Source organism: Paramisgurnus dabryanus, chromosome 24 (genome assembly GCF_030506205.2).
Source record: "Paramisgurnus dabryanus chromosome 24, PD_genome_1.1, whole genome shotgun sequence".
NCBI classification, from domain to species: domain Eukaryota; kingdom Metazoa; phylum Chordata; class Actinopteri; order Cypriniformes; family Cobitidae; genus Paramisgurnus; species Paramisgurnus dabryanus.
Genome location: NC_133360.1, coordinates 12,721,841 through 12,748,437, shown reverse-complemented (window position 1 = coordinate 12,748,437; position 26,597 = coordinate 12,721,841). Strand labels below are relative to the sequence as shown.

At 39.6% G+C, this 26,597-nt stretch overlaps 1 protein-coding gene across 5 annotated transcripts; it reads right to left on the bottom strand.

Moving 5' to 3' along the window:
• gatad2ab (GATA zinc finger domain containing 2Ab) lies at positions 1-26,115 on the bottom strand. Of its 5 annotated transcripts, none has more exons than XM_065246127.2 (11): positions 25,764-26,115; positions 9,594-9,852; positions 6,039-6,168; positions 5,800-5,928; positions 5,635-5,706; positions 5,422-5,541; positions 5,115-5,309; positions 2,907-3,150; positions 2,337-2,758; positions 2,140-2,254; positions 1-1,764 (listed from the first exon to the last, which is right to left on the bottom strand). In XM_065246127.2, exons 1-11 carry the CDS (start codon positions 26,101-26,103, stop codon positions 1,622-1,624), a joined length of 2,169 nt encoding a protein of 722 aa, XP_065102199.1. In that variant the 5' UTR covers positions 26,104-26,115; the 3' UTR covers positions 1-1,621. The 5 variants fall into 5 exon arrangements, with proteins under 5 accessions (XP_065102199.1, XP_065102191.1, XP_065102206.1 ...); XM_065246119.2 differs by having other exon boundaries at positions 2,050-2,254; positions 25,764-26,111; XM_065246134.2 differs by lacking the exon at positions 25,764-26,115 and adding an exon at positions 23,757-23,930 and having other exon boundaries at positions 2,050-2,254.
• Positions 26,116-26,597: the final 482 nt, after the last annotated feature.

Below are 26,597 nucleotides of genomic sequence, written 5' to 3'. Positions count from 1 at the left end.
TACAGGTTAAAATTAATTTTATTATAATTATTAACTGAGATCAGAAACAGATGAAAAAACTTTTTTTTACAATTCGTAAAAGGGACGTTACACAAACAACGGCAGCATCCCTTCGAAAATGGAATGGTGTTAGTTACCAGCAGCAGGCAGTAGTCAGAACAGCCGTTTAAAACAAGGGCCCGTGTCTTAAACGCTTCACAGGTCGTCCGAACGGATCTCATCTTGAGATAACAACGAAGAAAAACCAAAAGCTGACTTAAAGCATAACTAATCTGGACCCGAGCTGTCGCATATAATACACGTAAGTTTAGCTAAAATACCAAGCATACTGCTAGCGAATCAATCCAGATGAAAGAAAAATAATAAGAGATTGCAAAACAATGCGACCACCACCTAACAGGTAGGTACATAAGGACTCGATTTTACTTAACTAATAGCGCAAGATGGTTTGCTACATTCTTTAAGCAGTAATGCTTTCATCCAAACATTTCCTTTAAGGAAAGATAAAGCCATGCCGGTCTGCTGCGCAACTTCAAACTGGATCTAAAACGGTCGATAGAAGATGAACTACTCTTTGTAACTTGGGCTAACGGCATATCCTTCATCTAAAGTGACATTTATAAATAATGAAACATCCAAATATTACCTGGATGTTGTTACGAGAAAGCTTTAAGAAGGGGTACACAATGAAAGCTAATCGTAAAATCACCTCTCCCATCGTTTCTATTCAAGCTATCATCGAGCTCACCTGATATCAACAAATTATTCACACACACACACACACACACGCACGCACACACACATTCAGGTCTACAACAGTTGTCCTGTCACGGCTGCTGCTTTTTGTTAGTTACGTCCATTTCTGTAACCATCCCTGATGCGCAGTTTTCGGTTAAATGTCTTTTAGAAGCGTACAAAGAAAAATAACCCCAAAAAAATCCAAAATACACACTACACCAGCAGATGTATAACCACCTCAACAGTTTAACAATTTCTTGTAAATCCGAAGCCTGTAAAAAAGGCCATTTGAAAATGGGGTGGAATGAACCCACACAAAAAAAAGAAAAAAAAATTGACGTACATCCACTGCGATATCCGTGACGGTGTGGATGTCAAAAAACCTAAATCAATCTCACGGATTATAGATGGTCCACAAAAGGTAAAAAAAAATTAAAATTATCCATGGCATTACGCGGGACGTCCACAATCCCATCTCCTTCCTGTAGATAATGTGTCCGAGGCTCTGGAACTCAAGGGCCGTAAAAAGTGGGAGTGATTGCGTGACATCATCGCGTGCGTGTATTACATCACTCAAGCCCATCGGGTTTGGGAGATTTAGTAGATACATACGAAGGAAGGCCTATGAAGAAGGTCCATGGAGTCTCCTTGATCGCTGATCCTGGTACAGTGGGAGACTTATTGGCCTATTGGGTTCTTAAATCAGACTGTACAACTAAATGTCTTGGAATAAAGAGGAAATCGAGAGAAAATATATTTTTTACATTTTATTATTGCTTAATGGCCGGTTCTCAGATATTGATAACCAACCGAATTGAATCCTCCAGAGGACAGGATTATAACTATGAGAAATATTAAGATGGTTGTCGTCCATCGCAGGGGACTATTTCCATGTGTTCGCTGTTTGGGAAATGGTGCGAGAGGGGATCATGTCCAAGAGGTACTCGCGTTGACGGTCCCCTGGAGATGTCGTCGTCGTCGTCCTGTGCACGGAGAGACTAGGGTTGACGTAAGCCATGGTGACACCTGTGTGGGAAGATCGAGGAGTGGTTAACAATCCTTCGCAACAAACTACAAAGAGATATTTGGTAAATTGTGTGTGGAAATGAAATGTAGAGAGAACAGCAGGTGTGTTTTAATTTAAAAGGAAAAGCCCAGTTTTGCTAATCTAAATGAAAAGAAATGAAGAAAGCAACCTTTCCTAAAGTTTCCTAAACTAAAAGTTTTCCGTCTGCTGCCTATCAACTGTAAGACACAGGAAGAGAAAGGAAGGGGCAGATATTTTTGCCGTATGCTGTCGCCATCATCTACCTGTGGTGGCGCTGTTCTGTTTCCTCCAGGTATTGGTGGTGGTGTTGGTGTTGCTGCTGCCCTTTTCCCCTGCCCTCACGGCATGCTTACCTGGCCTGCTGACCAGCGCGGCGGCCGTGACGGCGTTCTGCAGCTGAGAGGACGTGGTGAAGTTGTGGCGTGCGTTCACCGCCTGCTGTACGCTGCGTGACAGCTGTCCTGAAGTCTGCGGAAGAAACGATTCACGAACCGGTCACCACAGGCGACGTATTTAATTGAAACACTGTTATTATCGGATGTTCAAGTACCTGCTTAATAGTGGTGTGGTAGTGGCCCACCGATGTTCCCCTGTTGGTCTGCTGCTGGCCCAAAGACGTGCGCACCTGCTTATACTGCGGCGAGACCAGCACGTGATCCGACTTGATCACAGGCGAAGACGATGTCGACGAGGTGGTTGTGGTCTTGGAGGCGGATGAGGCCGTCTGCTGCAGGAGGCGCTGCTCGATCTCTTGCTCCTGCTGGAGGGCCTTGACGAAAGCGGCCTTTAGGCGGCTGGTGTGCTCTGCCTTCAGCACCTTCTTTTGGTTGGAGCTCATGCAATGCTCACAGAGGATGGAGCCACTGCTCTTCTCTTGCCTCCAGCGGGAGGTGAAGTCAGTCTGACACTTGGAGCACTTGAAGGGTTCTTTGGGTGCCGGAGTGGACGCGGATTCGCCCTGCGGCTGCTTACCTGGGATGCAAACAGAAGTGAATGGGTGATGAGAGATGCTACTTGCCATTTTACACAACTTGCAAGCCACAAGGGTCATGAGAAGATGTTATGGAGCTTGCATTTATACTTTAATGTCAACGAACCAGTACAAAAAGGATGCACTCACTTTTAGCCAGTGTATCTAGCAGATTCTGGACCACCATCTCCAGGCCCACCAGGTAAATGAACTCATTGTTGGCTGCAGATGGTAAAAAATTAAGCTCTGGTGCTGGAGGTTTAGGTGGTGGGATCTCAAGAAGGGTTTTCTCCAACTGTTTACGTAACGCGAGCTTGGCAGCAGCTTGCCGGCTGGCAGGGGAATCGTTTGCATTGGTGTTCGCAGAGGAGCTCTTCAGACCAGTTGGAGATGCCTGTAAATGAGGACATAAGATGACAATTATGTAGTATTATCAGTACATCAAAACATCTAATAAATAAACGGAGAACAGCTGAAATATAATTACAGTAGCTTAAATTTGACTTTTGTTTATAGCTTACTTTGTAGACTAATCAAGTTTTTTGTTTATAATAAATATATAGTATATATATATTGATCTAAACACAGCTTGCTAAATATGCTATATATGCAGTAGAGGTCTTCACGGGTCCACTAATGGCGTTTTTCCATTGCATAGTACCCCACGGTTTGGTTTGGGTCAGCTTACTTTTGTGAGCTTTTCCACTGGTTGCAGTATGTAGTACCTAATACTTTTTTAAGTACCACCTCGGTTGGGGTTCCAAGCGAGCCGAGCTGATACAAACACGTGACGCAAAAACACTGTAGATCACCGATTTGTCTGAAAGAATCGTCACTACTAGCGCCATTGCTATAATGTAAAAGATTAGCTTTACCTTCGTGCTAGCTTGCGCTGTCTCGAGTAAACCTGTTGTCATCTGTGCTTTGCTTTAAGTTTCCAAACTCCCTTTTAGCGATGAAAACAAAAGGTATAATAATAGCGGCATCGGGCAATTTTAAATGAATGCATTTTTGCCGAACTGTCCCGAGACGACCCCAACTATCTCGCGTGTGTGATTTGATTTCATTTTCCAACCACTCCTCTGTTTGGCAAGAGCGCTTGCGACATCGTGTGGATGATGGTAGGCTGATTTTCGTTGAGCTAGACATGTCAATCAAATTTAAATGCACATTTTTGCGGTTACCTTGGTGTTGTCGTCAGATAACAAAGTAAAATAAATGGAGCAGCGGGCCAAATTGGTTGCGAGGCCAGCAGCGTTTCTTTCGTTTAACTGCAGCCCGCACACACGTCGGTGCCATTTACATTCGGGTCCAGTTGGGTAAAAAAAGCCACTGGTTCGGGTCGGACTCGGGTCTTTCTTTAACTATTTTCCTGCCATTGAAGAGTTATCTCGTCAATTAGGAGAAAAAATGTGCATTAAAAAAATCATGTTTCTGATGAGGTTTTATGTTAATATGTAATAGTGCAATTATCCACTAGATGTCGCACACACCCAATTTAGAAAAAAACGGAAGCAAAAAATAATTTACTAATTTTAAACTCTCTGTATGTTTTGATAATCGTTCTGAATTTGATCTCTAACAAAATTCCTTCACAAAAATGTAATTATTTCAGCTTTTTGCGAAAAAAAAAAGTTTTTTTGAAGAAAAATACCCTTTTTTAGGAGTTTATATGAAGTGAAAAAGTATAGATAGGATAAAATAAATTCCCATTTTGTTTATTGTTTGAAAGCAAATGGTCACTTCTTTCATTTAATATATTTGTATGTTTATATTACGGATGCATAACGATTAATCGCGATTAATCTATAGCAGAATAAAAGCTATTTACATCATAGATGTGTGTGAACTGTGTATAATAATTTTGTATAAATAAATGCACACAAATGCATGAATACATTTAAGAAATGTTTACATGTGTATATATATTTGTATATTTATGTATAATTTATATTATATATAAATATAAATACTTAATATATAAATATATTTTTTCCTAAAATTATACATGCATGTGTGCATTTTTATATATACATAATTATTATACACAGTTCACACACATATATGATTTAAACAAAACTTTGATTCTGCTATAGATTAATCACGATTAATCATTATGCATCCCTAGTTTATATATGTTTAGAAGAAAATTTTTCTGGACGGCAACTTTTCTAAAAACCACATAAATGCTGGCGGGCAACTTAAAAAAAAAAAAAAGGCTAGCGAGGAATGAGTAAAAAAAGATGTATGCACATCGTGTTTGGGTATAAAGTGATTCGGGTCGGGGGCATTTCTTTGGACCCGAGAAGACCTCTAATGTGCACCACCAGAGCACACTGCCATGCTCACTGTATTCACCTGTTGGACCAAGACGTTTGCGTTGGACACATTTGCCACACGGATCAAGCCCTGCTGGATGATCCTCTGGCCCTGCACCTGCACATTGGGTACAGAGTTTCGTGGGCCCAGCAGCAGGGGAGGAGGACCAGAACTAGAGTGCTGTTGCTGCTGCTGTCGCAGGGTCGCAATCTGCTGCGGGGTCACGGCGATAGGCTGCAACAAACGGGTACAAACATTAATGGATCATTTTATATGCCAAGCATTTCAAAATGATCATCAATATTACTGATGTGAATAAGGAGTGCTTAGGCTGTAGCCGCAGTACCTGTGATCCTCTGACTAAGGGCGGCATGACTACTGTATTATGGGAGCCGTGTTTGGAGACCTGCGCCCCACCTCGAACCAGAGGAGGAGGAATCACTGTTCCTGAGTTTCGATTGGAGACCTGTGCGCAACATATGTTAAGCTTATAAACCAATTAACCATATAAATACACATATACAGAAAGAAAAGCGAATGTCCCCTGAATAGCACTGACCTGTAAAGGCCCTTTAGTGGTAGAAACGCTGCCTCTCACGAGAGGTGGAGGAGCAGCCACAGAATTATTTGACTGCAAGAGAGACAAAAAAGATGCATTGTGTATGTAAACAATGCTAATCTAAACAGCGAGATCTATTTGTTGCGTTAACCATCCTGGGGTTACCTTTTGTGCGACGTCTTTTTGGGTCTGGCTTTGCCGAAGTTTCTTCAGCAAAACGAGTCTCGCTTCCTGTAGGCGCAGTTCTTCCTGCAGCTGCTTGATGATGCGTTCACGCTCGGCCGGGCTGCTCTTCTGCACAAACCGTGAAGGGCAACAAATGGCGTTAATAATCTCAAGTTTTATGACTTGAATTACCTTGAATTGAATTACTCAAGTGTAAATGTCCCACAATGTGACATTACCATTAGCATCTCTGTATCAGTCTTCTTAAAACCGTGGCTGATCCCATTCATACAAGGACTAGAAGGCTCATTGTCCGACAGGACGATGACATCATCATCTGGTGTCGAAGGACGTTCCTTCTTTATGTCGCTGAGAAAGAGAGAGGACGATATAAGCCAAAGTTAATACATTGATGTAACAGTGTCTCACTTTAAGATATTACATTTTTTTTATCCCTAGAAGCGCACTACTTATGCTATTTCTTCTGTATATAGTATGCTAAGAACAAAATGTTGTATGAACAGGATATCCAAATGCATGTGGCAATGTGCAGTACACAACAATAGGATGGGTCTATATCCCACAATTCAATATGCCCAGGACAGGACTGATGTAAACACTATTGCATATTCTGCCCACAAGAGGTCGCCACAAGACAACATTTGCAAATCACCTAGAAGTTACACAAAAAGTTTGTCTATGGTCATATGAAGATAAAATAAATAAATTAAATAATACATTTCCTAACGACACAACCCCACATCAATAACGGAACGGCAAGTTGACTTCAGGACAGTAACTTCGTACCCATTATACATCCGGCTCGGACAGTGGGGGTGAGCATGGCTACAAGCCAGCCTATTGTGTGCACAACATCCCTTAACTGCAGGCAAGACGTTTGCATATCAAAGACACCCTTTTTCATGTATGACATGGCAGCATGTATAGCATGTGGTCACTGATGGCGTCCACGCACGGACAGCAAAGCGGAGGACAGCTGGGAAATCTGGTATTGGCACAGGCTTATTGCTGCTTGTAGGATAAGGATCACATACTAGGCATACCATACTAATGCATTATTAGCATTAGCAATGACAACTTCTTGTAATTTGAATTATATAGAGAAAGGAAATGCTGGTGCTGTTCTATAGAGTTTCTATATGGTTGCTAGGGTGTTCTGGGTGGTTGCTAAGGTGCAGTTAGATGCCAAGCAGGGGGTTTGGGGTGGTATGTTCGCCATACAAGTCAATGATATTATAGCCACTAGATTTGACACAAGTCCCCTTCATCCACAAGCATACCTCTTAAATTAAACTAAACGGGACTAATAATTTATCTTAGCAGAATTGGTGTGGGATTCATTTTTAATGGGGATGGGTTGTATGCATCTTAGCAAGCACCACTACATTTAAATTTGTCACTTTGGATGCCAAATCCATAAAGGTATACATTTTATCAGTATTTGTGTTCCTTGGAGATCGAATCCATGACTTAATGCCACTAACTAGGCAACATAACCCAAAACTGCCATAATTTTTTCTGACACGGCACTAAAAACAAGACAACGAAGAGGAGTCAGGTTAAGTCTCCGAATGCACGGTCCATTCTTGTAAATTGACACTTAAAAGAGAGAGACAGGAAGAAACATCACAGACCCCTTTGCAGCACTTAGCTGTCACTTTCTACAACCATTGAGTGTTCCTTAAAAGCAAAGCAGCCAATTAAATCCATCCCTCATCATGAAGCGTTCAAGTTTACTGGAATCGAGTAATGCAGGGAATGCTTTTCAACTTTATCTGGATTGCCGAGTCAGCGTCCGAGTCCAAATTACAACTAAACGGTAGCCAGTATGTTACCAGAAATGACCTGAGTGACTTCCTGTGTATTAACAAGCACCGGCAAGATCACATGATGCAAGAATTTCCCTCGGGTCACATGACTCACACCCACCCTTTTCTTTAACTGTTCCTGCCAGTGTGGAAACCATGGCAACGGCCGGCTGAAACCAGTTTGTGACATAGGCCTCATTTTGAAAAGTCAGACAGGATTCAGGTGCGACAGACAACGGAGACGCTTCAAAGTTCCTAAGTGGGGCATAGCCACACGAGGAACCAGCAGCACAAGCGCTCGTGCTGTGTTTGGGAAAAGTTGAACGTACGACGGATGTGTTGTAGTGTTTGTAGTTTGCGACATCCTTCACTCAATATATTCAACCCTTCCCCCACCCCGCATGGCATCAGGCCATCCCCTTTGTCCTTTTCACTTTATCACAAGCTCAGCTCTTTCAGTTTGACAACTTTTGTTTGGTACTTTTTTTGAGTGCCACCTTTTCACGCATTAGGGTCAATGTTCGGATACAAAATTGAAGGAGTTGTTTGCGATCCTTCAGAATAATCTTGACATTTCTTTGCATCAAGATCAGATTTGTTATGTTAGTCAAGTTTGATATAAAGACATCGAATGAAGCACTAGCCCCAAATATAACAAATCCCTTTCTGTTTGTACTGCGGACAACGATCAGAATAGATCATTCAAATCATGAGGAAAGGCGTACAATCTGACTTATGTTTTTTGCCTCTCGGACAATAAAACAGATGAAAAATTTCATAGATACTCATAGAGACCAAAATATTAGAATCTTGAATTCATTGGCCACCTCATAACCACAGAGCAACACATTGCATTTTTTGTCACTTGGATTAAATCTATAGCACGTAAAACCGTATAATTAACCAAATAATAAAAGGGATAGTTCACCCCAAAATGAAAATAATGTCATTAATGACTCACCCTCATATCGTTCAAAACTTGTAAGACCTTCGTTCATCTTCGTAACACAGTTTAAGATGTTTAATATTTAGTCCGAGAGCTTGTTGACCCTTCATAGAAAATCTATGCACGGTATACTGTCCATGTCCAGAAAGGTAATAAAAACATCATCAAGGTAGTCCATGTGACATCAGTGGGTCAGTTAGAATGTGTTGAAGTATCGAAAATACATTTTGGTCAAAAATAAAAAAAAATACGACTTTATTCAGCATCGTCTTCTCTTCCGCGTCTGTTGTGAAGCGCATGCGCGAGACTAAAGTACTTGACTACAAAGTTTTTTTTTTTCAAACTTACAGCGTGCGTCTCCCTTAGATTGTAAAAGAAGCCCGGGAGCACAAAAAACAGCTGGGGCGCACCAGATAACACGTCAGCCACGTCATCTGTCAGAGAAGACAATGCTGAATAAAGTCGTTATTTTTGTTACGAAAAATGTATTTTCGATGCACATTCTAGCGGACCCACTGCTATCACATGGACTCCTTTGATGATGTTTTTATTACCTTTCTGGACATGGACAGTATACCGTACATAGATTTTCCAAATGAAGGGTCAACAAGCTCTCGGACTAAATATAAAACATCTTAAACTGTGTTCTGAAGATAAACGGAGGTCTTACGAGTTTGGAACGACATGAGGGGGAGTCATTAATGCCATTATTTTCATTTCTGGCTGAACTATCCCTTTAAGACCATGCGTTTTCAAAAACACCCAGGCAGAAACACAAACCGAGAACCCGACTGAACCCGATGTGCAAATCTACAGCCATGTCCTTTTGCATCTTCCTGAAACTGTTTACTTTGCATTTTAGCAGATGTTTTATAAACGCAGCTTCTAGTAGGAAGAGGTTAAGTGTCCTCAACGAACTCATCTACAAGCATCAACATTTGTTACCACATCCATTTCATTCAATTAAAGCAAGAAAACCTCTCATACACATTGGTTTCCGAGTTCGGTGCAGTGCCCACCTCTTAGATGTGCTCATGTCCACTGGTTCATCTCCGGTCTGCACCTCCACCTTGATGGTGGCCTTCACCTCACCGGCTCTTAAGATGTTGGCCACCTTGTTGGCTTGTTCGCTCTTGGCCTTCAGTCCATCCACAGTTCCCAGCTCTTCTTTCTCTAGTTTGACCCGTTTCAAGTCACCCTCCGTCGTTGGGGTTTCTCGTTCCAGCGCCCGCTTCTGACTACGCGTCTGACGCACCGCATCTTCCGACATCTTCTCACCTAAGAAGAAACATCGGTAAATGAGACAACAATATTTTTAAATGGGTGGTGCAATATGACGTTTCTTGTTTCATGTTTATCCCCTCTGCAAGTGAACTTGTATTTAATGTAGTCCATGTTGTTTTTTTATTATTTGCGTAGTTTCATTCACGGTTCAAGGGCATTTTGCTTGCTTCGGTTGGCATCTGCCTAATTTGACTACATTTGAACTTGCACCAATATACCAAAGAGTTTGATAAGACACGACACAGGAATACAGGATGTGAAGCATTTCTTCTTCCCTTTAAAGTGCACTGATTTGTCCCTCCCATCTGAAAACAGACCTGTTAAACATTTTTAGGGTTGTGACCCACAATTTGAGATCAACTGGTATACTATAATTATGAAAAGCAAGAGACGTTTATTAGAAAGGACCATCACTGATATCATAACTCTCGTTTATCCAGATGCAAATGCATACACAAAGTTCACAGACTTAATGTCAAATACTGGAGGTGTGGTCGTATAGAGCTAAACTGGGACTCCAAAACCTTATGAGGTTCGGAGCAAACCCACAAACAGTAAAGACAACCGAGCAAAGCCGAACCCAAGAGTATTTGCTCTTCATTTTGAGCTGTCAGAACAAGTCCCTTGAGGTTTAAACTATGCATGCAAACCTCAACCAACAACCGATTAACAGGAAACAAAACTATAACTCTGATACGAGAAGGTTAAGATCCCCGCACGCAAGACGGCCCTGTCTCTACGTGCTGACCTACCTGTCCTAACACATGATATCAGCCATCTGATAGCAGCAGAGCTGACTCAACACACAGGCCTGCTCTCATCTGCTGTGACATCACCGGTGCTCCACATGACCCTTCCCAAGATTCCATGGGACACATAAAGCATTTCCCTGAAAACCAGTTCAAACCGGTTGGTGGACGCAGTCGAGAGACTAAAGCAGGTTTTTAACCCCTTGAGATACCGGCTGGCAGCAAATGCGGCCACAGAGACGCAGTACTCTGCCAGTGGGGGATGGGCCGTTTGCATTCCCAAACACGACACGAGTCGTTCAGAGATGAGAAGGAAGTTTCGCCCCTTTGTTGACTGCACAGTAACAACCGGAGCAGTGGTTTGACATTCAAGGCAGTCAACAAAACATAAAAGCAAATATTGCGCACATTAACACTTGCATAGAGCCAGCACGACTAAATAACACCACATTGTTGTCAAGAAACTTTCTGAATTATAAAAAAATTTATTATTCAGCAAACAATTTTTAAAATGAAAAGTAATTTGTTGCCTTTTGATTTTTTTTTTTTTGACAGATGCTGGTGATATATATACCAGTGGTTCTCAAACTTTTTTGCCGTGCGGCCCCCCTTGTGTACGGTGGCCCCCACTTGCCACCCACCTGCCCCTTTGTGGCCCCCCAAAGAAAATGTATGACATAAAACATGCTAAAACATAAAATTTTAATTAAACTAAACTTATTATTAAAATATACAATGTAATGCTGTTGGTTAGTAGCCTTATTTTTCTGAGGTTTAAATACACAGAATTTATGATAAATTAATGTATTTTTTTAAATCCTAAAACAAGGCCCCCCGGCACAATCTTCAAAAGAACCACTGCTATACAATGAAATCTGACACAAATTAATATCTTTATATTAAAATGCAATCATGTTATTTTCCTATGTAGGGACCAACATGGTAAAGCTCCAAAAGATCTGCACATTTACAATAATACACAATGCAGATCACTAACAAGCTTAAAACACGAATCGCTTTCTTTCACAAATTTATCTTTCACTTCAGAAGACAGATATTAACCTACTAGAGTCATTTAAATTATTTTAATGCTAGACGAATGCACTTTTTGGAGCTTCCCAATGCAGATCCTCATAAAGTGTAAGTTATAGTCATGCATATATTCTAGACCATAGGTTATGAGTAGCTCTGAGTAGCCTGACACGCATCTCGCCAAACTTTTAACATTGTGTCAGTTCTACGTTGAACGCAAGCACTGTGATTGGTCGAATAGAACAACCCCCCATCCGGTAAAAAAACAGAAAGAACAAAGATGGGTCAAGTTGGAGAGTGATTTAAATCAAACTGCAACAAAAGTCACTGTCTTTTTACCTACATCACTGCTGGTGCTTCTTCATTTGTGGGTTTACTCATAGACATTATATACGTAGATGACGCCTTATAGACTGATGCTGCCTATTGGAGCTGACGTATTAGCAGGGCCGCCATCTTGAATTTAGTTCCTGAGAAGGTACGCGCTAGTGTTTTCTTCCCTTTTTGAGATGGCACCACAAGCCGTCGCTCGGTGGCAGAGCGCAGTGATCGAGAGGGTACATAAGGCTGTATAAGTAAGCGAAGGTAAGGGGGTGCTGACCCAGTGGTGGTTTTAAAGGCCAGGAGCAGAGCCTTAAATTTGATGCGAGCTGCTATAGGAAGCCAGTGTAATTTGACAAAGAGAGGAGTGACGTGCGCCCTCTTTGGCTCATTGAAGACCACTCTTGCCGCTGCATTCTGAATCATCTGGTCGTGCAGGCTGGAAGCCCTGCCAGTAGTGCATTGCAGTAGTGAAGCTTGCACAGGGCAAGTGCTTGGACCAGGACCTGCGTAGCATGCTAATCTAGGAAAGGTCTTATTTTCCTAATATTGTAGAGGATGAATCTACAAGAGTGAGCGGTGCTGCCAACATGCTCCGTGAAGCTAAGCCGATCATCAATGACCACTCCCAGGTTTTTGGCCATCCTGGAAGGCGTGAAGGTCAATGAACCTAGCTGAATGGAAAGGTTATGCTGAATCTTTGGTTCAGATGTTATGGCAAGCAGTTCAGTTTTCGCAAAGGTTAAGCAGGAGATGGTGATCCTGCATCCAGAGTGAGCTGCACAAAATATGGTCATAGTTGCTCTGTTGACTTCGATTGACTCTGGTGCTAGTGTAGAGTAAGGAGACCCAACCAATATGGTGCTGGCGACCCTGGATTACGTTGCAGCACGTCATGAGGCATCTACATATTTTATGTCTATGGGTTAACTGACCAAGCTGCTGCTTCTTTGGTTGTTGCACTGCTACTGTGGGTTACACATGCCTACTAGGGTCCCTAAGGTCTGCACTACATGATGTCATGAAAGTGTGGACTCTGAGAAAGTCCACAAGTCCAAAGTGTGCTATTTGGGACAGGGCCTATAGACCCTTTTATCGCCAACGTGATCAAATAGCCTGCACTGCATTTTGGCAACAGAAGTGGTGTTATTCCCCATTGGTTCTAATGTGTTAGCAAATCAGAAAGTTTATTAAAATGGTTTCCCAGCATCAAAATGTCTGGTTGTTGCGATTGGTTGCACTAATGTAATATACTCAGGGTTTCCCGCAGCATATTTCAGTTAAGGCGGCCCGCCTTAGCTTGGAAACCCTACCGCCTTAACTAACTTGTCCAAAAAAAAAAAAAATAATAATAATAATAATAATAATAATTTGCTGCACAAAAGGCCGTCAAGTTCATCTCGGAGAATAGCACGTACGCGCATCACACCGCATGCGGGGACGCGCGCCACACGGCCGAAATGAGAAAGACGTAGTCCGGACCGTCACTGTCTGGAGGATAACTAGCCAGTTGATAAAACTTCTCGGAGAATAGCGCGGATTAGCTTCACACCGCGAGCTTGCACAAATTACTTTCTTTGTCTGTGTTGCTTCACTGCTGATTCTTGCCATACTTCCATTGCCAAACTGCGCACGCATACGTTGCTATGTCATCATTGTGTACAAACTGTAAAAAGGTCTATAATATTATCTTCTAAAGGGCTCATGACGGCATTTTAATATTGGACCACAAAATCTGTCATAAGGGTCAATTTTTTTTAATTGAGATATAGATATCATCTGCAAGCTTTTCATTGATGAATGGCTTGTTAGGACAGGACAGTATTTGGCCGAGATACAACTATTTAAAAATCTGGAATCTGAGTGTGCAAAAAAATCTAAATATTGAGAAAATCACCTTTAAAGTTGTCCAACTTTTAGTAACACATTTATTTTACACTTTTACGATAGGAAATTTACAAAATAACCATGGAACATGATCTTTAATATCCTAATGATTTTTATCATTAAAAAAATCAATAATTTTGAACCATACTGTGTATTGTTAGGTATTGCTATAATAATATACCCATGCTACTTATGACTGGTTTTGTGGTCCAGGGTCACATGGAAAATTATTTGTTTTTTGTGTTCAACTAAAGAAACAAAGTTGTACAGATCTGGGATGGCATAAGGGTGGGTAAAAAAAAGAGAGAAGTTTCATATTAAGGTGAAATGAAACATTAATTAAAAAATTGATCAGCCAATGATCTGCATGGTCCCAATATACTGCACATCTGTAAGTATAAATCTTTTACAATGATCAGTGGTTGCTTAAAGAAACATATAGGCCTAAATGGCTTCTTTCATAACTTGCGAAGACTGTACACAAAAGCTTAACAAACACTGACAAGTTAGGCTTAAATCTTAATGTAGTTACTTGAGCGCACCAGGATCCCCATGTTTTCACACTGGGCGACCACTTTAGTCATACACGAGCCACTTGTTCTTAGGAAATGGATGCTTGTCGCTAAAGCTGTGGACACGTGGCATGCACGGCCTCATGGGAGACAGCGTCAAGAGGAGTTACCCAGATCTGCAAGATGCCTCGGTGTGAGCTACAACCGAATTAAATGAAAAACATTTTCACAGATGAATCAAAGGTGGCGAGACCACACAGACACCACTGAAACACATTAAGACTCTGCTTAAAACACACCACACAAAATGTCAGCGTTACGTAACGCAGGAAGCATGATGTTTTAAAAGAAAATTTTTCTTTTTGTGTTTATTATAGAGTATTATTGATCAGATTTAGGATGGGACTCAACATTTATGCATTATGCATTCGTTTTTTTATGAAGTACAGATATGAATGTGAGGATGCCAAACAAAGTTACAAGTTTGGCAAAAAAAAGTATGCAGATAAACACATGCATACTGCAGTGTAGTGGATTGTTTCGAGCAGAAAGAAAAACATGTCTATTCATGCCAAGCTGGGAGTGTGGTGGCTATCCTCACGGGAAAGATGACTCGTCTGATGTAATGGCCGCCCATAGGGCGAAGACGGTGCAAGACAATAGAAGACATATGTGACTTTATATGACAAGACATGGTGCCAATATAACTAAAACTATTTCTTAAAAACATGTGATTGACATTTACCTATGCAAAACACACTTGCAGTTGCTAAAGTGTGCTAAGTGGGTGTTAAGATTGTTTCTGGGGGGGGGCATTTATTGGTCACCCCCTCACCACAAATCCCTATGATATTTGTCTGCTTATGAAATGAGTTATCTACTAAATTTAAGTGTTACCACAGCTATTGGAAATAGAAATTGTGATGCCTGTCACAGTTTTAAAGATTTAAACAAAGATGACACAGACCAAACCAGGCTGCAATGAGCACCGTCCCCAAAAACGTTTCCAAGAGTTAGACACAAGCTTGTCCAGTTAAGGAGGACCTCCTAAATGTGTCATAAACATCAAAACATCCCAGGTGAGCCATCGAAATCTGACGTGCGGCAGATGTTTCTCCATTTCCCTTAAAACCAACACATCTTCTCAACCACGGCCGGCCGAGTGGCTGCCAGGAGGGTTGCCTTGATTCAAAGGTGTCCCTATTGATTTCAGACCTGCCTATCAAGGGTTAAGCCCTGCCATTTTAACACCACAGATAGATCAGGCCACGAGGGTGTTACCTAACAAAATGGACGTTATTAACCCTTTAACTGCTGGAAGATCCACCTGGCATGCCCCCTAGCAAAAGGACAACAAACACGCATGCAAGTACAGATGAATGCTTTTCACACGGGCACAAAAATGTAAATGCATAAGAACAGTCACACGCAGACAGCCAACACACACACATATGCATGCACGCGCATCTACCCATCCCCCAATGCGATCTCAAACAGCCTGGAGTGCAAACGTACACTGCCTACACACACAAACACACACACACACACACACACACACACACACACAATACAACCGGGCTCTGACATCATGTATAGTCAAATGATAAGATGGGAATAACCAGTGTGGCAGCCCCGAAGTGCATTTAATTTGTCACGGGATGCACTTAAACAAGTGCACAATATATACAAATCTACACAGGGTTCACCTTTATAATCCCTTGCTATCAAACTTAACCTTAATGTGGTTTGAATGGCAGTTGGATTGCAAAGTTAATTTCTTTGCTGGGACGAAACGCATGTCTATAAGAAGTGACAGGGAGAATATTGGGTACATGGGTTTGGGCATCGGTGATGCCAAGGCATGCAGGTCATTCACTATCGCTTATATTTGTAGTCACAGGTCTATAAGAAGATCAAAACACCCCATTTTGGCAGAGATTTGTATTTAGATACTCCCATTGTTTTAAGAAAATCTAATCTTGTGTACTAATTGATCCCATCAAACACACAAAAGCAACACTGTTCACAGAAACACCACACATTTTTCACATTACCCCAATGTTGGGACAAAACACACACGTTGTAAAAACAAATACGGCCTCATGTGCATGACAGAGTTCAAGCACCCATAAGTCTTCACTCCTGGGTGAATACCTTAACAGTGTATTGTATTCATGTCAATACGACACACAGACCGTTCCAGAGTTGCCGCGTCAGCAAAATTCAGCATTAACACACTGCCGAAATACAGTCGGAGAAATTCTAGAAAAGCACAGAATTCGCTTCTTCATTCATTGCATATTTAAAGGATATTCAAGCTGCTTCACGTGTAACTGAATTCATTGGAAATGTAAAAGGGTCTTTGTTTAGAAGAAACTATAGCGCAAACAAGTAGTCCATTGGTCATGATATAATAAAGATTTATAATATTAAAGGCGGGGTGCATGATCTGTGAAAGCCAATGTTGACTTTTAAAAAAAACTAAACACGCCCCTACCCCAATAGAATCTGGACCTTCTTTTGATAGACCCACCCCACACATATGCAACACAGGCAACAATGTTGGTTAGTAGACACGCCCCTTACTGCTGATTAGCTACAAGTGTGTTTTGGTACTCTGGCCGACTCCCTTTTATAAAGTGTTTTTCAAAAATCATGCACCCCGCCTTTAATGCCATTAAGGCATTTTGAATTATTAACACAGTTAAAGGAACAGTATGTAGGATTGTGGCCAAAACTGGTATTGCAATCACAAAACTTGTGGCTAAAACAGGTACTGCAATCACACAACTGGTGGCCAATACCCAAAATGACAACATAAACATCAGTTGAGGGCTGCAACTCCACTTTTTAAATGACAATATCCTGGCCAGAACACTGTTGTCAGTGATATAAGTATTTGAAATGAAAATGATTTCTTAATGTCTAGTGATATATCAGGGCCATTTTATGATTAATTGATATACATTTCTTACATACTGTTCCTTTAAAGAGTTGTTATTCTAATTCTAAATGAATGCAAAGTGTCCAAAAAGCAGTTGAGCGTATGACAGAGTATTTTTGGGCCAAACTCACGCCGCCTCTTTCCTACAAGTTTCGGAACGTTTTTTTTTTCGAACATGGGTACCCATTACATATCAGTGACCCCATATTCCTTTTATGGGCACTTCCCCTGAAAAAGCACGCTCACACGTCAATCAGAGTGAGAACGATGACGAGGACGCTCATTAGCTTTGTTCCTTCAAGAAGAAGTCACAGGCATCACTTGGCGCTTAAAGTGCATATAATGTAAATGAGACAAACATGTGGTGAATTATAAGTTATCCAGAGATAGTGGGATATTGCTTTGTGTCCTCCCACTGGACGCCTCTTGGATTTTGTGCTTTTCTGCTAACAATCACTGGAGTTGATCTGTCTTTTATAAATCTAATAAAAATAAAGACTCTTCAGAGATATAAAGGATGTAATACCACTCAAAAGGTTTGAGGTAGACCGATTAATTGGCAAAATTAATTCATTGGTGGAACAATCTGCTATTGGCAAAAAAATCATGCCAATAGTTTTTCCGAAGTAATTATAAAGTAATTAATTTGTTGAATAGATGCTGCATTAGCAAAGAAACAACAGCAGGAAGCCAAGTTTGTCGCCAAGGTTGACAGGACACTTTATTAGTAGTACGTCCAACAGATACACAAAAATACATGCAGATAAATCCAACCCATATTTTTAATGCCATGTTTATTACCACTGATTTGCATTAGTTTATATCCAGCTGGTTACTTTTACGATTTATCCATATTTTAAGTTAATAGTGAAAGAAAGCGAACTATATGCAGCTGTCCGCTACTTTAACATATCCAACAAATCAAAATCTGATTTCAGTTCTTTTTTATCATCACTGGAATACATATTTTGTTATTTTAATTAGATAATCATTAAGTGCTAAAACAGAAGCAAATAAAGTACAAGACTATACATATAATATACATTTATGTCATTTCAATTTTACTAGTGGGAGTATTTCACAGCAGTATTACTTATTAATATAATTAATATATTTTTATTTATTTAGCACATTGTCATGGTTCAGTACTGTCGTTTTATTACTTTTGTAATACACTTCAGAACTGTTTCACTTTTAGTGTTATGTTTGTTTTTTATCCAGTATCCATTTTAAAAACTATTGGTCGATTAATCAGCAAGTAGGGACCCGCTTAGTTATCGGTAAACTCCACTATCAGTCGAACTCCACTATTGGTACTAAAAATTAACATGAGATGAGCAGAAACAGCATGCTTTATGTGAGCTTTAAAGCTGTGTGATATTAAAGATGCAATATTAGATAACTTGCTTAATAATACCGTATACAATATGCGATACGATACGTTGATACCTTAAAGGAACACGCCCACATTTTGGGAATTTGAGCCTGAAGTGAATGGCTCCAGCTAGCATACTAGCTCAGAAGGCGAAGCACTGCTACTTGGGCGGAGTGATTTGCACAACTTTGACCGAACTCTCTGCATCTCACCAGGGGGCTTCTCGGGTGCTGCGAGCAAATCACTCCACCCAGTAGCAGTGCTTCGCCTTCTGAGAATATAGTTCCCAGTATGTATACTTTTAAAAGATCGCTGTGTCTCATATGAACTTGTTATTTGTACACGCTGTGACTATACAAATCACAACACATAAATAGGAAAATGTTTGCGTTATTTTGTCACTTATTGGGAGAAGTTTGCTAGCTGGAGCCATTCACTTCCAATCTTTGTGCTAAGCTAGCAGGGGCTGCGTCAGACAGAGTTGCAGCACGCACGGAGATGGGAAAGGTATGTATGGACTTATCTAACTCTGGGGGATACGGTGAATAAGCTAAATTCCCAAAATGTGGGCGTGTTCCTTTAAGTTAGTAAAATCAATTAAAATTATATTTAAATATTTTTAAATGAAAAATTATCTAATCAGCATATGTTTCACATTTATTTTAGGAAAAGAAAGCATCACTCCCTCTATATCACTAGTTTCTCTGCCGTCTGCATTGATTGACCTAAAACTTTGATTATATATAACTTTTTGAAGTATTGAAGTCAGCATACCATTGCTACATTTATATCGCAATGTGCCCATTTGCGATGTTCTTGTTTGTTCGATATGTTGTGCTTCCCTTATATAATATATTTAAGTGAATCATTTAATTAAATATAGTAAATTTTTAACCATGGCTAAAACTTTGGCAATAAAAACTAATTTAGTCAATTTAACAGCCTTAATTATAATAGGAAACAGTGTTTAACTAGTAGGGCTGGGTATCGATTCAGATTTTCCAGATCGATTCAATTTCGATTCACAAGCTGTCAAATTGATTCGATTTCGATTCTCAATTCAGTTTTCGATTCCGGTTCTCGGGGCAGTTTTTATACTCGATTCTCGATTCAACTCAATAAATATAGATTAAATACAAATACTATACTAATAAAAAGAACAGTGAACAGCAGGTTTCAAGTTGGTAATTAATTATTAAAATTGATGAAGCACCTGAAACCGCCATTTTAACCACTGAATTAATGAATGACAGGCTTGCCTCTCGCTCCTTGGTAACATCGCGCAAAGCAAAAAATAGGGTGACATCTAGTGAAGAAGACTAGTAATTCGATTAACGTTAATCTTTCGTTCAATGTTTGCAGAAATAAATATGAAAGAAAAAAATCGATTCTGCTCTTTGAGAATCGATTCTGAATCGACCACATTTAAAAAAAAAAACGATTAATCGGAAAATCGATTTTTTTTTGCCCAGCCCTATTAACTAGTATCTAAATCTTTTAGCATTATTAACTTAGTTTAGTGATGCACCAATGTATCGGCCGCCGATATTTATCGGCCGATTTTTGACGAATTTAAAACCATCGGCATATCGGCAATAGCACGAGACCGATTGTTTATTAATTAACTGCATAAAGAAATCCATTATATGTAAAAAATGTGTTAATGTTGTTAATAAAATAAATGCTGAATAGCAAAAACCACCTTTAAAGGTTGTCATGCTGTCTTCTTATATTTGTTTTAGCTTAATTTGTGCCTCTCTTATTAAGTTGGTCAGTTGAATGTTAATTAGATCCAATCCATGTTCAGTAAAAATAAGTTGATGCAGAAATAAACTAGCTAATAGACCAACTGTATATTATTGTATACAAGTGTTTAATATCGGTATCGGCCAGAAGTTGTCTGTTTAAATCGTATCGGCCCAAAAATTCCTATCGGTACATCCCTAACTTAGTTACACAAAACTTTTTCTTAATGTAAGTGATTTAATTGTTATAAATTATGAAAAATGTGCTGGATGGTATAGAGTTTTTGTAATATATCTGCATTTTTCCTAACGGATTACGTGATGAAACAACAATACTGTCTTTATAGGTATGGCCTGATATCATTATAAAGGTGATTGTGAAACCTCATATGAGACTTTCATGCATACATTTATTCTACTGAGCAGAAAACATTGAGTCATTTACTGAATATCACAATACTTCCCCAAATTACAAAAGATATGATTTTGGGTCAATATCACCCAGTCCTTGCTTAAACAAAAAGACTCCTTTCCTAGAGTAATGATCCATGTTTGGACTTCAGTATTTGACTACTTGTTTATACCGGCTTGGTCAATAATGTTGACAAGGTACTGGGTTTTGATCAGAAGTATTAAAAAGCTAGCTAAAAAAAAATAAGATATAGTTTTACATGTTTTACATTACATATTTCATCTTAATCACATTAATACATGGATATTAGAGAAATAAACAGTTAACTAACAATATGACAAAATGAATCTGAGACCGAATTACTATAAAACGTTCCAATGATGGTGACTTCCAAGAAACCCACTGACCAATGCACTCTGTACTATGCGTCACGATTCTCCTACGCTTTTTAAAATCTACTAAAACCACGCCTTAGTGCCAATGGTATGGAGCTGAAAGTGAAACGGTCGATTTCTACTACAATGGCGTCTACTTTTGGATGACAGCCAAAGCAGAAAAGTCATCCAAAAACATCGCTCCTGCAACACCACGTTCTTCATTTTACTTGTTTATCAGCTCCTTTTTGTATTTTACACCCTCTTCCAGTAACCCCCCCCCCCCCCACACACACACACACACATCTGACATTATCAGGAAGTTGATATTGAACAGTAAAAGATCTTGCTAGATTGCTATGGACCATGTGTCAGACTCCAGCCCTTCCTGTTTACTACAAGCCACCATCTCAGATATAGCAGCTCTGGAGGATTTCTCAGGTACAACGAATGCCTTACACCTACAATTAAGAAGATCCCACGAAAGTCCAAATACTGTTAAACTAACTTAGTTTTATGAAGTTATTTTGCAAAAGATTTAAAAGTCTCATCTCTACATATGTACCATAGACTGCATCTCTGCTTTAGTTAAAACTCTTGGATCATACCAGGAAGATTTAAACCTTTAGTCAGCAAAGGCATGCTTATATGCCCATATTATTCCTCTACCGATCTCTCTTGGAGTGCGCAAGTCCTTAAGCCTGTCCTTGACATTGAATGAGATTCAGACAGACATGCTACTACTCTCTAACAGGTGCCATATGCCTTAACCAGAGGTGTAACATGGTAGGATTCGGCAACACCTGAAAAGACATACCTGCAGCGTATGAGCGTACTGCTATGAATCATTGCGATGGCTCTTGAAGTATTCTGGGTGGATTGTCGCGAATACAAATCATAAATATATACTAATTCAAGTATGGTTACCTGATCTATGATAGACATGAATGTATTAAAGTAGTTTCTTTACTAGTATAGCAGAAGAAACTTGGCTTTTTGACAGTATTCCTTGTGACAATGTTCCCATGTCGGTACCACCCAATTTATTGACAAAAACGCCACATCAAGACAGAAACAACTTAAACCATCACCACCACACCCATGAAGACCAGCCTTGAACTGCACCTATCCACTAACATGAGGAACAGGACAAGAATTTAGGCAGTAAAAAGCAGGACCCGGGACTGTGGAGATATCACACATCTTCAGCAATACTGACAAACAGATGGTCAGTTAAACTACACACAGTCCAAAGTCTCAAAACAGGCACCACTGGAATTTCATAACTTACCCAAATGGAGTAACTAATCTTGGGTAAGTCTGTGGATGATAGTGGTGGTATAAGACATGGTAATAACATAACATAATATGGAAAGTTGGCCATTTAAATAGATTTAAAGGTTGACATGTCATGCAAAGTCATGTGTCAACAGCCTATTATTTATATTCACAACAACTAATCTAACCGAGAAACATTGAACTATGCCCTCTCTCTCAAACTCGTAAAAGTATTGTTAATTCATGTTACTAGTCACCAAAGTCAAAGGAAATCATTTGGGGGCAAGACTTGCCCACCTGGCATTGGGATAACAGCACATAAACAGACCACCATCTATTTTAGTTTAACTCGTGCTTAACTACTTATATCCCAAAACTTTGCAACACTACCCGGCTTTATTTCAATACAATGCAATATAACATACTATCTATACAACAAGTCTTTTCTTACACACATATTTTTTGTGACGTGGTTTTGATAACTAAGAAATTTAACCCTTTCGTGTTAAATATAAAAGATTTGTTTTTAATATCAGCAAAAAGATATCAAAACAAAACCAAGTGATTTTAGTACTGAGGAAGCAAAAGTAGTTAGCACCCCCGGCTAACATCAGCTAATGCTGACTAACTCATCAACTCCAATTAGCAGGCGAGCTAAATGACTAGTTTATTTCACTAAACTGATAACAATTGAGAAGTTTCTCTACTAAAGTGGATTTTTACTTCATAGTCAGTCAACTCGGATACACTTCAACGATCTCTGTCAAATGCTTATGCTAAAATTGAGGATTAAGTTTGTAAATCCTCTATTTGTCTCAACAGTCCAGTTGCTAGCAAGGCTAATGTGAAGTCCACTGGACCAAAGCCAGCTAACACCAAAAACAATCCCCCCCAAAAAGAGACAGAAAATCAGTGATCTAAACGCCCCTGTCACAACAATAACATTACTTACTTAACAAAATATACGCCAAAATGGATCAAACGGTGTTTATTTGTAAAAGTTTCCCCTTCAGGTTTAAATGTATTCCTGAATGTGTTACTAGCCGGCTAAGAGCGGCTAATTAACACACTAACACACACACACACACACACACACACACACACACACACACACACACACACACACACACACACACACACGGCTAGTGTGATAGCTTAGCTCGGTATCTGGCCCATCTTTACCTTAGCAAACTTGTGACCAACTTAGACTCAATCAAAACCCTCGTAACCCCCCCCAGAATCAGTCAATCCCCCTTTAAAAGCACTTACCGAGAAGATGAAACACTTTATAATCTCCCGTGGGGTCTCCACGCGCGCGGTCGGTTTTATTTACCCTGGTATTTTGGTGTACAAGTAACCCGGGGTTCCTTTCTGTATATCTGCGCTGCCCGCTGTCTCTCCGGTCGCCAAATAAAGATCATCGCAGCCTACACATGGACCCGAGTCACCGCGCATGCGCAGACGCGCGCGCTTGTATACATGAGGAAGAAAATCCTATCATTTTAATTCTGACCCCATAGTCACCCATACAACTATTTACTATGGTAACCGTAGCTTTCGCCGCAATGGCATAGTTATTGCAAGTATTGCTGCTATAATAGAAACTATGCTGGACACTTATTACAATAAAAAAAGAATGTAAAGTACGTGGGACTTCTTACAGAGATTTTTTTGATATGGCAATAATTAAAACTGGTTTGTTTGTTAATTTCCTAAGTATATAGTTATGCAATTAGTTAGTTGTTAACGTGAAATCTAGGGCAGTGGATCTCAACCTTTTTGACCTCTAGCTCCCCCAAAAAGCCCTCAAAATGTCTACGCAAAAAAATATTTTACAGCTTGGTATAACTAAAAAGATGTGCATTTATTTTATGACCAAACACCTTATTTTAAAATATTTGAAGTCAGTGAGGCTCCTTTGTAAGTTGATGCCATCTAATGGGCTGCGGACCGCTGGTTGAAAGCACTGAGCTACTTTTTGCCAGATCATCTGGAGTTTGGGGTCGGGGCCCACTCGTTGGTCGCACAGAGGGTTAAGGTGGGTTGCAAAACATCACTTGGCTGTTGCGGTGCATGACAATAAACAAAATAGCAATGTGAAAGATTTTGATATCTTACCATGAAAATGAGCACCCCCAAGTTTTTTTTAAGAATATTTTGATGGGTTTTCAGATATGCTTCATCTAGGTGGGACATGGAATAAAAAGTTTGGGAACCCCCGATCTGGAATGCCACTAAAATATTTATGAACACAATGCTCAGTTTTCCAATGTGCTATTTAGTATCATGGTATATCTGAATTTTCAATATAAAATCCATTAATAGACCCATACATGTCAATATGTAAAACAAAAATGAATAAAAATTAATATCATACATCAATAATAATTAGGCTATGTATCAATAATGTCCTAATCTTAAGGGATTTGTCTTTAGTTTTACTTTTTTTATTTCTTTTTTCTCGGTTTTATAATGGTATGCACCATTCATGATTTATATGCTTTCCTGGACTCACAATTTATAACCATCTAAACATAAAAAACTGTAAAAATATTTTAGAAAGAAAGATTATCTGATAATGATCTTCAACACTATGGCCGTTTCTCAATCGGAAGGCCGCATCCTCCGGAGGTCGCATTTCCAGGAAGCCTACGTCATCAAGACTGCCTTATTTCATAATATTAACAATTATAAAGTTGACAATTGATCTTAGTTAATCGTAAATTGATGTAATATTTTTATGACTTGCGAATGTAATGGTCAGTTAACTTAAATAAACCAAGCTTGATGACGTATGCAGCCTGCATATGCGACCTCCGCAGACTGCAGCCTTCGGATTGAGAAACGGCCTCTAGCTCTGCTCCACTGAGCTTGCTATGGTGCTAAACGTTTCGTCCTCTAGTGGGCGCTCTGTTGCTCAAGAAAGCCGAACAACCACATTTAAATCAGACGGCATTTTTTCTTATTGAGCGCATTTATACAATATAACGTGTATAATACTTTTAATCTATTATTTTAAAACATTATACATTTAGGGACAAGTAAAAGTTTGCGACAGAACTTTTTTCTTATCCTTTAATCAATAACGATTGTGATTGGCGGATCATAATCAGCGGTGAGAAAAGTAACAGGGCTCACGTATATAGCCGTATAATACTATGTAAAGCAGATGTAAACAAAACAAAATTAATCTCATTAAAGTTATACTATAACGATAAAGAGACACTGTCAACCAAATTATATACAAAGCATTTTAAACGAATTTCATGAACTTACCAAGTTCGTCCGCGTCCTCCATTTGTTTTCGTTTAGCGTGATCAGGTCGATTATAACCCAGGTAAAGCTCCGGATCGGGGTGAAGTTCGGTGGGCTTTTTATCTACGAAATGAAACGAACACACATAAACTCTCTTTGGAGGTTTTTTTAATTTTAAAGCCGCAAGCCACGCGCGATTCCTCTCTTCCTTCGTGGGCATGGAGTGTAACGCGTATGGTGGCGCACACGGACATTCACTCCGCGTTTTTTGGTGATCAACACAAAAAGTGTCTTGAAAAGTCTTAAGTTTTTTCGAGTTGTTGTAGCAACCAGAAACAGCACATGTTGAACCGGAGCTCATTTTAAATGAAGATACCTCAGGTTGTCTGCGTGCGTGTGGTCCAAAACGATTTTTAGAGAGACCGGAATTAGAACACCGGCAAAGGGAAATAGGGAGACGTCACGGACGGAAAGCAAATCAAAATTTTACAAAGTTTTTATTTCAGACACAAGAACACGTACCGTGTTCATACTCATAATGTACACAATTGATTCCGTAATTGTTATAAAAAATAAGGTTATTTATTCCTACCACAAAATAACTTTATAAAGAGATTATATTATATTATATTATATTATATTATATTATATTATATTATATTATATTATATTATATTATATTATATTATATTATATTGTGTGCGTGCGTGTGTGTGTGTGTGTGTGTGTGTGTGTAAAAATAATAAACATTCATTATCGTTGAATCATTCAGTGCAAATCTTGGTGACAAACCATTTACTATGATGACATCTGCTGGTTATTTGAGGTATAACAACTTTTCCTTTAACAAGTGCA